Source organism: Oryza sativa, chromosome 9 (genome assembly GCF_034140825.1).
Source record: "Oryza sativa Japonica Group chromosome 9, ASM3414082v1".
Taxonomy (NCBI): Eukaryota; Viridiplantae; Streptophyta; class Magnoliopsida; order Poales; family Poaceae; genus Oryza; species Oryza sativa.
Window position 1 is genome coordinate 11601365 of NC_089043.1, and position 15429 is coordinate 11616793.

General features: G+C 39.5%; 2 protein-coding genes across 2 annotated transcripts; one reads left to right on the forward strand and one right to left on the reverse strand.

Moving 5' to 3' along the window:
- The first annotated feature begins 1049 nt into the window (after nucleotides 1–1049).
- Nucleotides 1050–6699, forward strand: LOC4346657 (THO complex subunit 3). Its single transcript, XM_015755206.3, has 11 exons — nucleotides 1050–1337; nucleotides 1991–2086; nucleotides 2607–2736; nucleotides 3102–3190; nucleotides 3729–3797; nucleotides 4194–4251; nucleotides 4339–4450; nucleotides 5444–5530; nucleotides 5762–5840; nucleotides 5933–6065; nucleotides 6319–6699. Exons 1-11 carry the CDS (start codon nucleotides 1227–1229, stop codon nucleotides 6351–6353), a joined length of 999 nt encoding a protein of 332 aa, XP_015610692.1. The 5' UTR covers nucleotides 1050–1226; the 3' UTR covers nucleotides 6354–6699.
- A 323-nt stretch (nucleotides 6700–7022) lies between these two features.
- Nucleotides 7023–12185, reverse strand: LOC4346658 (E3 ubiquitin-protein ligase WAV3). The gene is made up of 3 exons (XM_015755321.3): nucleotides 11767–12185; nucleotides 9936–10028; nucleotides 7023–8716 (listed from the first exon to the last, which is right to left on the reverse strand). The coding sequence occupies exons 1-3, from the start codon at nucleotides 11911–11913 to the stop codon at nucleotides 7358–7360; spliced, it is 1599 nt and encodes a 532-aa protein (XP_015610807.1). The 5' UTR covers nucleotides 11914–12185; the 3' UTR covers nucleotides 7023–7357.
- Between the last annotated feature and the right edge of the window lie 3244 nt (nucleotides 12186–15429).

The window sequence follows — 15429 nt, forward strand, 5'->3', positions numbered from 1 at the left end:
ACATAACATGTTCTATGCTTTTAGGTTCACGTATGTTTACAAAAAAGGCAGGGGGGCATGTGTTTACACCCAAATTTGGCACCTATGGACGAAATAGAGGAAAATTGCCAAAGTTTGGAAAGTGACGGGTTTCCTTCACAGGGCCGGTTAGACCACAGGTGTGTGGGCGGTCTGACCGTCTAGTAGGGCCGGTCTGACCGCAGGTATGTGGGCGGTCAAACCGTCAGGGTCCGAGTCCGAGTTTGTTTTCGTCGGGTCTCGGGTTTCCTTGCCTGGGAAGGTAGGTTTCGTGTTTCCTTTGGTTTCTATCCCGAGTTGGATATGGAGAAGGGCCTGTAGAGGGTAAGACCAACCCCTATTTAAGGGACAAGGCCGGTTCATTGTAAAACCCCCGAATACAATTTACTTGAATCGTTCTTTTACCATGTTTTCTATTTTACCCTAGTTTTAATCCATCTTTGTCGGTTTGCGCCGTAAACCGTCCGCCGCCGCTGCGAGAGTGCGACACCTCTTTGTAGATTTGTCCTGAAAACCTTCCGTATTGCCTATGAGACAGGTTAGTTATCCTCATATCGATCTAAATCGGCTTAGAGGCTGATTTTTGATCTCTAAATCGGCTCCGCTAGCCGGTTTAGCTGTTTTTCTACAAAACCCATCTTGATTTGGCCGTTTGGCTAGATCGAGGTGGTTGGCGACTCCATATCACCGCAAGGCGTTTAGGTGCTGCGATCGTAATTGTCGACTTGTCACAAAAAGTTGCCAACAGCCGCAGCGGCTGTCCCCTCCAAAGAGGTGGTGGAGAGAGATGAGAAAAAAAAAGAGGGGAAAGATGAATCTAAGAAGACGAAGATGGATGGAAAATATTACTATAGTGGCATGGTTCTAATTTTATAAAATTTCAATGTCACAATTAAAAAAGACGAATTGTAATAACATTTATCGGTATATTTACAATGGCATGGATTCAATTAAACAAAAACCAAAGGATGTGTCCATGGCTCCATGGTAAGGATAACGCATGAACTTGTGGCATGAATAAACAAAAAAGTAGAAGGACGTTTCTGCGAAAACCCTCTCCTCTTCCCCGCCGACGCCGTCCCCGGCTCTCCCTCCTCCGTCTCGCGCCCGCCGCCGCCGCCACCGCCACCGCCGCCGCCGCCTTGCGCCTCGTGACGCGGTGAGTGGGGAATAGCAAAACCAGACCCGTGCCCCAGTCCGCGGGGACAATGGAGGGGAAAGAAGACGACAGACGGCGGGGCGGCGGTGGCGGAAGCTCGACGCCGGGGATGAACCTGAAGAACCTGGTGTCGAGGGAGTATTTCGGCCACAAGAAGAAGGTAACCTTTTCGATTCCCCCCTCACCAATCCTACGCGGGGATAAGTTTTTTTCTCATGAGGTCCTAAACCCTCAAAAGTCCTGCGAGGGGGAAGCCCTAAAATCCGGATGTTACAAGCAAAAATTAGGACGAAAATGCATCCATCTTTGGTTCACACGTACGGTTTTGTTTCTAATTCTAGAGCAGGATATAGTGATTGATTCCTCGCGTTCATGCCGTATATATGCTGATTCTTTTGCTCTAGGGCTAAGCCATGTTGAGATTGAATGAAGCTTTGGTTGGTTGCTTTCCTTCTGGGAGCTGGTGAATGAGCGCATTGTCAAATATGATTCCTGGTCATAATTACTCCTAATTTTTGAAGGAATTTGGTTTCACGAAAAGGGACTTCTTGTCTGACTTTGTAAAGTTGCTACTCCTCTGAGGGGAAGAATTCAAAGGGAAAAAAAAATCTTACTTGCAGAAAGAATCATAGTACAACGATATTTCTCTGTTTCTTTCTTGAATTCTGTTTCTTGTTTTTCTAAATAATCCTTCCACACATGGAGGTGCAGCATTTAACTGGTTCTGTCGCTTTTTGCCTTCTTTTTTATCTATCTTACATACATAATCAGCCTTAAATTTTGTATAATTCTGATCTTTTGTTTTACTGTTAGGTGCACTCTGTAGCATGGAACTGCCTAGGCATGAAGCTTGCTTCAGGCTCTATTGATCATACTGCACGTGTATGGAGTATCGATCCCCATGGCCATGTAAACATTCTCTCCTTTCCTGATTGCAAACAAAATAACCTTCATTGTTATTATGGAATTATTAGATAAACGCATTTATTGTCATTCACTATGAATAACTGTCACCCTTTTTTTATGAACATTTCTATAAATTTGAAAGATAAGCATGATGATTAATTGGAAATATCTCCCGCTGTATAATTTAAAATTATAGAAACTCAGACAGTAATCACACTTAAGCATACCATAGCCTGTGTCTCTGAGACATATGTTTGAGCTATTTAATGTGAAATTGTGAATGATTTCTTAGCTAGGGGTTCTTTTGGATCCCTCAGTTGTACTTATTTCTTCTTCTTAATGAAAGGAAGCGCAGCCCTCCTGCGGTTTTGAGGAAAATAAATTCTAAGCTAAATTATATTGTTTTGAGAACACTAAGACATTTTTGGTTGGAACGTAGGAGGGGAAAAAACCCCAGATGGTTTCTATTTCCCTGGAAGTACCAAGTCAGTACTGTGCTGATTAGGGTTTTTATATTGCACAGTCCAAGGTTAAAGACATTGAATTGAAAGGCCACACAGATTGTGTAGATCAGCTCTGCTGGGATCCGAAGCATCCTGATACAGTTGCTACAGCAGCTGCTGACAAGTCAATTCGCCTCTGGGATGCACGGAGTAAGTGGTTCCCTTCATCTTTGAAGGTTAAAGAACTAAGATATCCACAGTTGTGTTCAGCATTCTCAGCTTCTCTCTGAAATTGATGAATCCCTTTTTGTCACTTTGTTCAATCCCTATGTTCCATTTACAATGAACTTGTTGTTACCAGACAAGATGTCTTATTCTTTTGTGTAGTGACTCTACCTGAAAGTTAGTTTCAGAATTTTTTTAGTTGTACTTCGATTTTTTTCATAGGATTGTACATCATACTTTTGATTCTCTATTTATAACTCTACAAGATTTGGGCCTGCAGTTTGCCTTTTAAAATTATATTATTTATTTGACCCGCTATTTCTCAAACTGTTTGACGTGTTCTTTTCCAGGTGGAAAATGTCAAGTCGTCGAACTTAGTGGAGAAAACATCAATATCACTTATAAACATGGTGGTACTCAAATAGCTGTTGGAAACAAGGTATGTATTGCCTAGGCTGTTATCCCTGTTAACTTCAAGAACGGTAGTCATTTATGACTAAGGAACTGGTTTTGATTTGCATATATCATGCCAGAAGAGGGTTACAATATTTTGAAAGGAATTTATAAAATTCTTTCCAAAGAGAAATGTGTAACTATAATCTGATTTATATTAGATTGAGTGATGAGTTATTTGGCAAATTAGCATCTAAATTGCAATGTTCATTCTTGTGTTTGACATGCTCTCTGTATAAGTATCAATACAACATAGCTCAGTATGGACACACTTGAATATATACATATTGATCCTAAATTAGATGGAATTATTTACTTTTTTTGCTATGCAAAGTTAGTAAAGTGTTATTGAGCATGGGGACTGGGGAGTGGTGTGTAAATTTTATAATAATTGTAGTAAACCTATTTTTATAAAGTTTACAAGTTAGTTCGCAAGGTCCCGCGTACACCAATGTGTTTACTTTGTGAGTTCTAGTTTTATAAAATTGTACAAGTGTAGTAACAGCTGTCACTATGATTTGCAGGAGGATGAGTTGACAATAGTGGATGTTCGGAAGCTAAAAGCCCTTCACAAATTTAAGTTTAATTATGAGGTACTTTCCACTTGAAGGTTTGAATTGTTGAAACATTCTTCTAGCAATTTTCTTCTTCCTTTTGGAATCTTTCGCTGCTCTGAATGAACATGCACATATAGTCATATACCTTTTGAGAAAAAGTAGAGTGGGCATAAGTCGGCAGCATGTGCATCTTTGTCTGGAACAGGAAAATTGCCTGCTGGTATTTGAATTAGTACTGACTACTGAGTGTGAATTACCTAACTATTCGATGTACTTTAATTTCATTTGCTGCATTACTTATGTTGCAGTTTTGTAAATTTTCTATTTCAACTAGCTAAATGCCCGTACACCTGCTACTGATAAAAATGAATCATATAGCTCCTCAGATCAGTTAACTTTTCTGAAGTAAATTATTGATTTGTTGTTCCTCAGATAAATGAGATTGCATGGAACAAAACTGGAGATTTATTCTTCATCACTACTGGACTTGGTAAGATACAAAACCCATATGTTGTTTTAAGTTTCAATATCACACCAGTTGGTATCAGTGTAATTACATTGTTTGCTGTTTATGTAGGAAATGTTGAGGTATTTGGTGATCCTTCCCTTGATGACACCCTTCATGTGGTTGGCAAATTGAATGCTCATACAGCGGGTTGTTATTGCATTGGAATGGATCCCCTTGATAGGTGATGATTTTTTCTGTCTTCGCTCATTTGTTCAACATCAACTCACATCTCAGCCAATGACATTTCATTGTAACTACATTATCTTTTGAACTTTATGCTATAATCATTAGGTTCTCTATATGCTGTTTGACTTCGCTTTGAACTCTAATTCTCTTAATGCCTTATACTGATGCTAGTTGTTTTATGTAGTTAACGATTTTTTTTATTTCAAGGTAATATAAAGCATAGGCATGAGTGAAGTTATTTGACATACTATATTTTGGGTATTACTAATGTTGTATTCTATCTCGGTCTTTTGACAGTTGATAGTGATACTGGTATATGTAAAAAAAAGAACTTTCTGTCCAAGCTACCTTTAAGTGAATCTCACCTGTGATAGCACCTAGCCATAAGTGATTCTATGATGACCCATGCCTAAATATAAATGGGACACTGAATTCAGTGTTTCTCTACTACTCTGAAAGGCAAGTTTCGTTCGTCTGTGCATGCTTCCTATCAGGAGTGAAGTTTTGTTTACCCGCAGAAAAAAAAAAACAGCCCTCCAAAAGAAGTGGACCCACATATAAAAACGCCCCACTGGTAAAAAACTGGGATAGAAAAACTGAATAGCACGTCCTTCCCCCATCTCCCGTTGCAACTAACAGGCACCTTTACTAGCATGTAAAAGAAAGGGTGCAAAATAGTTTGCCACTTGTTGCCTTCTACTCCATGTAAAAGAATGGATTATTTGCTATACACCATTGCAAGTCTTCATGTTAATGTTTGGAGATTTGAGCTGCTACATGAACCTCAACAAAATTTATTGTGGAAAAGTATCATGTTCTTGTTCGCATGGATATAGTGGTATACAAACATGTTTCATGCATTAGTGTAGCTATGCCAAAGTATTGTACATTTGTTCTCAATTATCTGGTGAATATTTTGTTTCTTTGAGCCCTAAATGGAGCTTAAAATGATTTTGACAAGGATACTTACAGAATGTGTTGATGCCAGGTATTTTGCTGTTGGAAGTGCAGATTCACTTGTCAGTCTTTGGGATGTCAAAGAGCTCCTTTGCATTAAAACCTTTACCAAACTCGAGTATGTTTCGCTGCTTTTAAACCATACCTTTTTTTTTCTCTCCAATGTATCTAAAATATTGCCATGAATATTTGGACAAAAAGTTATGTTTAGCTAATTTTGCTATTTTCTCCACACCTCATATTGGAAATAGTCATTCAAAGAAACAAAGATTAATTAGAGTATACCTTCAGTTGCAAGATGCTTAGAAACATGTACTTTCTTCATCTTTTCTTTTTGTTCTTTTTCCAGGTGGCCTGTAAGAACAGTTAGCTTCAATCATACTGGAGAGTTTCTTGCATATGCTAGCGAAGATCCCTTCATTGACATTGTGAGTAGTTCAACATACTGTAATTCTAATATGATCCTAAGCTAGCTGTTACCAAAAATAATAATTCTTTTACATTTCTATCCTTCGATCAGGCCAATGTTCAAACTGGACGATCGATTCATCAGATTCCATGCAAGGCAGCTATGAATAGTGTTGAATGGAACCCCAAGTACAACCTCCTGGCTTACGCAGGAGACGACAAGAACAAGTACCAGGCTGATGAAGGTACAATTGCTGCTGCTCACTCATTTTAGTTCGGCCAAATGAAAGAAATGTCTAGCTTGGCATTTGACTTGCTACAAGATAGTGAATTCATTTTCTTCAGATACACTTGTTTCAGACTTGCGTTTCATTTATAGTATATAATTCTGCAACTGCTCAGTACACAACAAGAGAGAAAGTTAAACCAAAATGGAAGTGGTATTAATTATAAAAATAGCTTCAATTAACCCTCTTACCGGTTATTGTTTTTTTGCAGGTGTTTTCCGAATATTTGGCTTTGAAAGCACATAACTGATGGTTAGCAGATTACCGTCACCAACTATTCATTGTAGATTGATTTCCGAGTTCTGATCTGCATTTCTGACAGCAGTTTGGGTCCTGATTGTAACTTCAATTTTATTAATGTCCTGGCCGCTTGAACTGAATTGTATTGTACTTTGTGACTCGAGAGTCGAGACCCATATTTTTGTTAGAGTAAATTTCAGAAATCCTATATGTTTTGTTGTCTACGTAGGGAAAAAACAACTGCATGTTTGCATCATGTGGCACTGAGCCTCAGGTGCTATGGGCGCAAAGTTTTATGACCATACGTTCTTTTAAATCCAAAATAATATAACGTGGCACCTCTTTTTTTTAACCTTTTTCCATGCCACAATTCTCTATGTAATTTTGAGTAATTGATTCCTCAAATTATGATAACTGCCTTCTAATCCGGAATCCAAAGGAGTCGATCGTCCATCGCCCGGGCAACTCGATTAAGATGATTGATTAACCCATCAATGTTTTGTAAGAGTACAAGGGAGCATGAAAATATGAAACCAAACCTCTTAAAAAAATATGAATCAAATTTAAGAAATGACAGCTCAATAATTACAATGAAATATCAGAGACCAGTAAACCTGCAAATTGCTAGTATAACGCATCATATTTGTTAAATTTCTTTGAAAAACAGCATGTCACTTTCTTTTTAAAATAACTCACTCCAATGCAGCCATATTTCATTCTTTGTGCTGAGTTTTGTTCACAGTCCGATTCACACATACAGATTGAGAACAGAAAGCCTTGTGCACATTGCACACATCTGATGCAAAACCAGACATCTTACAAATGGATCCCTGATCCACAACAAAAGCCAAAAAAGCAAACATTTCCTCTGATGATCATGAGATGCTTGCAGGAATGTTAAGAGAGGAAAAAAAAAATAAAGAGCCAACAAGAATCATATGCTGTCAAACTGGTAAACCAGACTTGCTGAGCTGATCACTTCAAAGCCCCAAGCTCCCCCTCTTTTTAACTCAGGCCCTATACACATTGAAATGCTTCGCCCATCGCCGCGCCATGAACGGATCAAGGTAGTCCCATCTCTCGGCGCAGCAGCTGCTCCTCCTCTCACCGCCGATACTCAGACCACCGGCATCCCTGACCCCGCAGTACCGGTTATCGCCTTTCTCTTCGAAACCGACAGCGACTTCGCCTGTCCTGAACTGATCCTCCCTTCCACCTTCCAGATAGCTATAGCCAACAAGTATGAAGCCGCAGTCCGACACCAGGTCAAGCGGGATCCTCCTCTCTTCGCCACCCCTCAGCTCACCTAGCCTCACCACTCCACCGTGCTCGCCAATCCTGAGCTGGGTGTCGCTTATGACACCGCCAAGCAACCGCGCTAAGAGCTCCTCAAACTCGTGCATCACAAAGCCATTCTGCACCCCGAAACCGAGGCCGACATGGAACTGGTGAACCGGGATGTTGAAACGGTTCATGTCGACCCCGAAACAGCTTCGGATTGGATGGTCTGACAGGTGAAGAATGCAACTGCTTGGGTTCTGGTGCGCCCGGTCCTCTAGTATCTTCAGGCCCTTCTGCAATGCCCCTACAGGATCAGTACCACCAACACAGCAGAGGTGTTCAATGACCTGCAATGCCATTCGCTTTCCATGGGATGACATTCGGCGCAAGGGGAAGGCGCGGGTTGCAGTGGTGGCATTTGTGACAATGGCTAACCGGTCAATTGCGCGCATGGAGAAGACAGCCAGCGCCATTGCCTGCTTCAGGAGCCTGAGATGTGGCCCATTAGGGCTGGCAACCAGAACTAGGTCCATGGCTGGCTGTGGCGCGAGACTGACGGAGAGGTAAGCGCGCCTCTGCCCACTTGGTGAAGCAATCTGTGGCGGTGAGAGCATGGAGGAGCTGCTGTACTGGCAATGCTGCTGCAGTGGCATCACACGGCCACAAGGGTAATGTCCGAGAGCATGATGGTGAGCCGCCACTGGGGATGGGATCAGAGCGAAGCGAAGGCATGGATCCACATGCTCGGTCAAGGTGTAAGGCTCAACCGGATCATCGTCGTTGTACCGGGCAGCACGGATGGATGACCTTCTGTTGAAACGAGATGTCGCGATGTTGTCATCAAGGATGCGGAGGATTGGGTCAGACTGGTTGTTCTGCAGCAATGGTGGCACCTTCAAGTCACGCGGCAGCTGAGACCACTGTGCACGGCAGATGGGACATGTAACATTGCCGTGCCGAATGTTGGAGGCGATGCATAGGAAGTGGAAGGAGTGGGAGCATTGTGATGTGAAGATTGCTGGCCTGTCACCATTGTCAATATCAACGCTGCCGGTGCTGAGGGGCTCCAGACATATTGCACAGAGATTCTGCAAATGAATTGAATAAAATATTACAATTAATGGTATTATTTATCAGAATACACATCAGATGAGAGTATAAAGTAAAATCGCATATCAAATAACTTACCATAAAAGAATCACTACACTTATTATAAAACAATGGAAACTACTCATTATAGAGCGAATTCCTGGACAGAGAACTATTCATCGATTATTACGACGCGGACATATTTTGTTTTTTAATTATTCATTGTATGAATTTTTCATGGTCTGTTAGCAAACAAAAAAAATTCCAAAAACATGCATCCAATCGAAGCTAATCTTCACAAACTACATTTCAATCTTTGCAGAACTATTCTTGTACTACTGAAACAAACAAGCTGATTATATTTATATGCATCATGACTTACATATGAATTAATTCATGCAGAAGGCATCATGCATAATATGCATGGCCAATAGCCCCGACATTCCAAATTCTCTGTTAGACAAATAAAAAAAGAACATGTCTTCCTCAAGATTTCTGTAATACTGATGCATTGACATGTTGGTTGCAATGTGTCGTAAGGTATTTACCTGTTATTGTTTGTACCTTTATGTGGCACTAGGGAAACAATTATCATGTTATCTGGGAGACCACATAATTGTTCACCAATTGCCACCAAAAAGTACTAAAGCTCCCAACTTATTGAAACTAACAAAAAAACATAACGCTTATATGGCCCAATGGTAGATGCTAGTGGATGGCCATGCAACCCATCATTTTCACTAAATAAATTGGTACATACTTTTTTAAGAAAATGCTTACAATAGCGTCACTGTTTTTTCTTCAAAACAAAACATGTAGTCGTGGAAATGGCAAAACGCTAACCACATTGGCTAGATCATCATGATTCAACATTTGACAATACACTTTGGCTAACCAGAATAGGTTATTTCAGAGGTAATCATCTAGAGCATCAACAACCTTCAACGCTGAGGAATCTATATAAACAATAATATTTCCTATTGCAATCAACCGCTTAACCCAATTCTTCTTTTTAGCCTGTCTTCTTGCTCAGTTGTTAATTCCTGATGGCAGTCAAGCATAACTCTGATTTATTCTCAAGTTAATAGGAGGTTAAATATAAACATAATTATACTACTTGGTTAGAGAAACACATTTACATATAGAAAACTCCATAGTGGATCCATGCAGTTGTGGTCCAGAACATGAAAAGGAGGAAAATGGACATAGGGATGGCACCTTGTCAGCCATTCTTGTGCTAGTGGGCTCCTCCAGCTTTTCCTGGTCTTCATCAGTGCTGTCTGCAGGCGCATTCAGTGCTGAGCATGAGATCTGCATACACACCACAATCTGTTACTACATTGCAATACAGCTAATAGGCAAAATACCTACTGTTCTTGACTAGTAGAATAATCTGCTTCTACATCAGAAAAAGTAAATGAAAAACAAGATTGTCTCCTCCAGTGTATTTTGGTACTTTCCCCTCCTATTTACCTATCAATGATATGATAAAATGCACATGGGCATCGACAATGTTTGGTAACTGTTAAGCGAGAAAATCTAGACACACAATTCAGTCCCCACACACTGATCTCATACAGTAACAGTACTGCCTAGTGCCTACACATTAACACTAATAACAGTTAAGTTACTGAAGAAAGATATTAATCTAGAGTTTGTTAGCAAGGTAGTACAATGCACCGATAAGTGGACAATATGTAAAGATGATAACCAATTCCAAGAAAACACAACTTCGGGAGGATAAAGAAATATAAATGCCCATTTTTAAAAAAAAAATTGAGGAAAAGGGAAGACATAAAAGCTCCGTGGAAATATGTGCCCAATTCGCAACAACCATCAACAGACGGTCTACGTGGAAAATGTACGAAGACCAGAGAGAATGCACAACTTTCACCAACAACTGAAACAACAACAAAAAAAAAATATCTCAAGTATAAATAAACCCAAAATACAACTTGTTCACAGCTTTTAACATCAAACTACTACTACTACTACTATATATGTCTAGAATTGTAGATCCAAAGTAGATCTCTGGGAGAAAAATGAAGGGACCATAAACATGGACCGAACCACAAGAATGGTACCCCCCCCCCCCCCTATTGCAATTCTTTTTTCTCAGGATACTAGTACAAGATGGGATGGATGAGAGCTACTCCTAGAACAATAATTCCAATAAATGAATGATCAGTATCAAATAAACCAGGTAGGCCACACACAGCCACTGTTAGCACACTGTTCACAACGCAAACTCAAGAAAAGGGGGGAAATGCAAAAGGAGTACACACCTCATTCTGGTTGGAACTTCAGTACAGAATACAGATAAAATAGAAGGGCATGCAAGATACTCATTTCTAGAATGCCCAAAAGAAAAGTATAAAAAACGAGAAGCAAAGTTTAAATGTTCAAACGTATGTAACTTTAACCACAAAATTTTGTAGGCCAAGATCACCAAAACAAACCAGGACATATCTTTCTGTTGGAAAATGCAAAACAGCAATGCAGCAGGCCACTAGGGGAGGAGATTTTTCTCTTTTGGAAAAAAATGCAAGGAGATGTGGCAATGGGAGACCTTTTTTTTTCTTTTTTGCTTTTGATGAAACAACATCTGAAATGGAAGGAGAGAATCAAGCAGGGTTGCAATGTGGGAGGTGAAAAGGACAGGCAGTGACAGCTCATTGAGTTTTACTGCTAGAAGGAAAGGAACTTGAAAATCACCTGCAGATGGTAGTAGAGAGACAAAAAATGCCCAGTCCCAAAACATAGCAAGAAACTGAAAGCCAAGAACAACCAGAAACCGATACATTGATGGTGAAAACAAAATCCCAAAACTTAATTAACCACAGAAAAGAAAAAAAAACAGCCTCATTTTTTTCCCTTCTTAGTGTATCTTGAACATCTACCAACTGGGAAGAAACACCCCAAAATGCAGAAAAAAAATGAGGCATTTTGGGTAGCTGGACTCTTTCTTAAGAACAAATTGCTGCTAAATTATATCTGAACCGTTAGAAAAGAAAAGAAAATCTATGAAATGTAGAGAGAGAATGCATACGGTCTTGGGAGGCGGGGAAGGGGAGGTGGCGGCGTGGGAGAAGAAGGAGGCGCAGGAGAGCCCGATCCGCCTGGCTGCCGCCCTCCGCAGCCGCGCCAGCATGCCCTCGCCGCCGCCGTCGCCGCCGCCGGCGCATCTCCCCGCCATTGCGTCTCCTCACCTCAGTCGTCGGAGCTAGCTACAGCTAGCACCATAGGATAGCTAGCTCTTCCTCCTCCTCTTCAGCTCTTCTTGCTCTCTCTCTCTCTCTCTAAAGCTCCAGTGTTTCTCTCTCTTTCTCTACAAGCTAGCTAGCTAGCTACAGCCCAGGCCTGGTCTTGCTGTCCTGGCCTCCTTGGTGGTGGTGGTGTGAACGCAACGTTTTCTGCTTGTTGCCTTTTGTACTCCATGGGAGGAAGTAAGAACAACGCAGCAAAGCTGAGGGACTCTCTCTCTCTCTGTCTCTCTAGGTAGGAGGTGAGCAGATTTGCAGTATAGCCCTTGTCATTTTCCTCATTTGGATTTTCTGGTCCATCCAAGTGGAAGGAATTATGATAGCACAAGGGTCATTTCTCTCGTGCTGAAAAAGCGTAGTCGTCTTCCTTCCCTTAGGTGTGTAACACGTCTCCACGGAAGAAAACCATGAAAATTATTGAGTGATAGAAAACTAAATAGAAATAGTTGGTTAAAACAAACGGTTGGATTGGAACCTTTTGCTCGATTCACACTCCTGGGCATTGGCTTTATCCTCGGCTGTATGGTCCATTGTGATGTACAAATATATTGCTAGTAGCTGTAAATGTGACTTTTCTCGCCAACATAATCTTTTATCTAACATTATCTGTAGTTATGTGCTAGTGTTTTTTTCTTTTAGGGCTAATTTGGAGCAAAGCAATTTTGGATGAATTATATAGGGTTCAAATTCTATGAATTTTTTTACGTACATGTTTATGTGAAACAATGGAATACTTGTTCCAAAATCCTATGAAATTCCTTAAGATTGCCTCAAGCATAGGGATTTTGGAGGATTTTTTTAAACATGAGGTCCAATCTCTTAGAAAAAAATATTTATCTCTCTTTTGATTCATGGTTTTTCTCTATTTTTCATCCATAGAATTTGAGGTGTCAAGCAAATTTTATGTTTTTTTAATCCTTATGTTTTGGAAATCATGTGTTCCAACCGAGCTCCCAATTTATGTTATATTATTAATTAACTTAGATCATTGCATGATATGAAATATGGATTATAACTTACTCATGGCCCATGGGTAACTCCTGATCAACTGAGCAATTTAGCATTGTTTAGCTTGCAATAATTTTATATGGTTCTCATAGAAACAAAAGTTTAAATTCCCAAATAGAATGGATAAATTATAAGTTATTTCCGCATGTTCTGTTGAGCATAACCAATACTCCCACCCTTTTTAATATATGGTGTCGTTGATTTTTAAGATACGTTTGAAAATTCATCTTATTCAAAAAATAATATAAGTATTACTTCCTCCGTTTCAGGTTATAAGACTTTCTAGCATTGTCCACATTCATATAGATATTAATGAATCTAGGCACACAAAAAATAATGTGGGTAATGCTAGAAAATCTTATAATATGAAACGGAGGAAGTATTTATTTTATTGTGACTTGATTTGTCATCAAATGTTCTTTAAGCATGATTTAAGTTTTTTATATTTGCACAAAAAAAATTGAATAAGACAAACGTTTATAAATACTCAACGGCGTCATATATTAAAAAAACAGATGTAATGTATGCTAAACCTATGCACATTTCATCCAAAGTAGAGTCCTTTCCAAATAAATACACACTTGGGGGTGTATCCCCAATTATTCCTCCAGGGGCCTTTATGCAAAATGCCATTGCTTGCTGAGCTGCTCTTTTTTTTCTTTCAAAGTGGTCCCTCCCCCTCCCCTTTTCACTTTGGACAAGGGAGGAACAATTTAAAAACCTTTTTTTTTTTTTACAAGCCTCAACTCACTCCTGCCCAGCTTGACTACCTTGGACTAATCACACACACCATACAATCGGACGGTGATTGATCAACGACCCTGGCAAAATCACAGCCGCCCATACCATCACAGAGAGCAATTAACCAGTCAGTCAGTCTCAGGCAGGCAGTCAGAGTTGGCACAATGCCCCAAATGTTCAGCTCAAGCTTTAACTTCTTCCTCTCTTTTTTTATTTTTCTACTTTTACTGTTACTACAACTTGGAGGAGTAGCCTAGGAGTAGGAGTATTTTTGTTTGTATCTTTAACACTTTCTTTTTCTTTATTTCAGTTCAAGAACTTCAGTCACAGGGAAGGAGACAAATGGCAGCAGAAGTGGCTTAAAAGTTGCAGAAGATATGGTGCAGGCATTGAAGTGAAGTTGTTGGATTAGTTGCAACCATTTTACAAGTATATGAAACAATTGTGCATTGTGAAAAAAAATTAAAATGTATAAAGGCCAAGTTGAATCGGGACAAAGGATTATGGAGACACTGTAAAATGGTCCCATAAATATTATGTATTTCATTCTCCTTTTAACTGTTGGTCCCTTTAAAAAGTTAGCTCAAACTCCACCACTAATAATAAAGGTGATAGGAACTTATGAGCAGTAGTTGGATTTTAGTTTGGAAATACGATGATAGAAATGTGTTAATCTGTCTGAGTTTAAGTGGTTCTTTCAGCCTTTCCCCGATTTTGCTGAGGAGTTTAGATAAGAGTTGTTGGAGCTGATAACCCTCAGTGAAAACAATGTCACAATCGGACTTATCTTTTCGCTTAATCAAAATTTGAATTTTTAAACTTAAATTTGGAGTTGATTTTGGGATTTTTTTTTCATCGAAGTTTATTTTTCAACCTTAATTTTAGATCATTAAGAACACATATATAAAAATTTTATTAATAAATTATTTTTGGTTTGCAAATATGTTGTTTCGCTTATTTCTCGAATAAGCTAAACGATGGGGCTGCATGTTTATGTTAGGTGTTATGTTAAACAAGTAGTACACTTTTTGGCATGCTTTAAGTAAATGTTCACCTGTAAAAAAACTGGTCAATTCAGTGTTCAATGTTCTTTATGGCAATTTGCTGGTAACTGGTAAGTTAACTCTGTATTTTGTGACGCACCAATAAATGTCTTTACCTGACCTTTTGCTTTGTAAGCATCATGAAAAAGAAGCAATTTAATCCGTTCCATTAATGACAGAATAAGTCATGTTTAGAAATCTTCCTACTAGAAAAGTTAAATTAGTATGCATTCTCTATTTTAATCATGTGTTGAACCAGAAAGGTTGCTGAAAGCACGGTTTTTTCAAGCAGATTTGGCTAAATCTTAGCTGCACCTGCTACTAAAATAATCTCACTTGCTCTTATAATTAATCAGGGGGGACACATATTCCAAGAATAGTTTATCAGTAGGGCCCTGATCTGCGTCTCCCATAAAAATGACTTTAGTTCACATAATCTAGTATACTACTAACCAACTTACATAGTTTAATTTTGGAAGAATTTCGTGAAAACGGAAAAACCCACCTAACCATACCCTGCTTGCGTGGAAGCAAGTCCGAGATCACAAATTGGGAAAACAATTAGGCCCCATATAACGCCATTGTTGTTTTTTCTTCTAGATTAGGCATGTCTCTAAACACACACTCTCTTATATTTTTTTTCCAATTTCCCAGAGA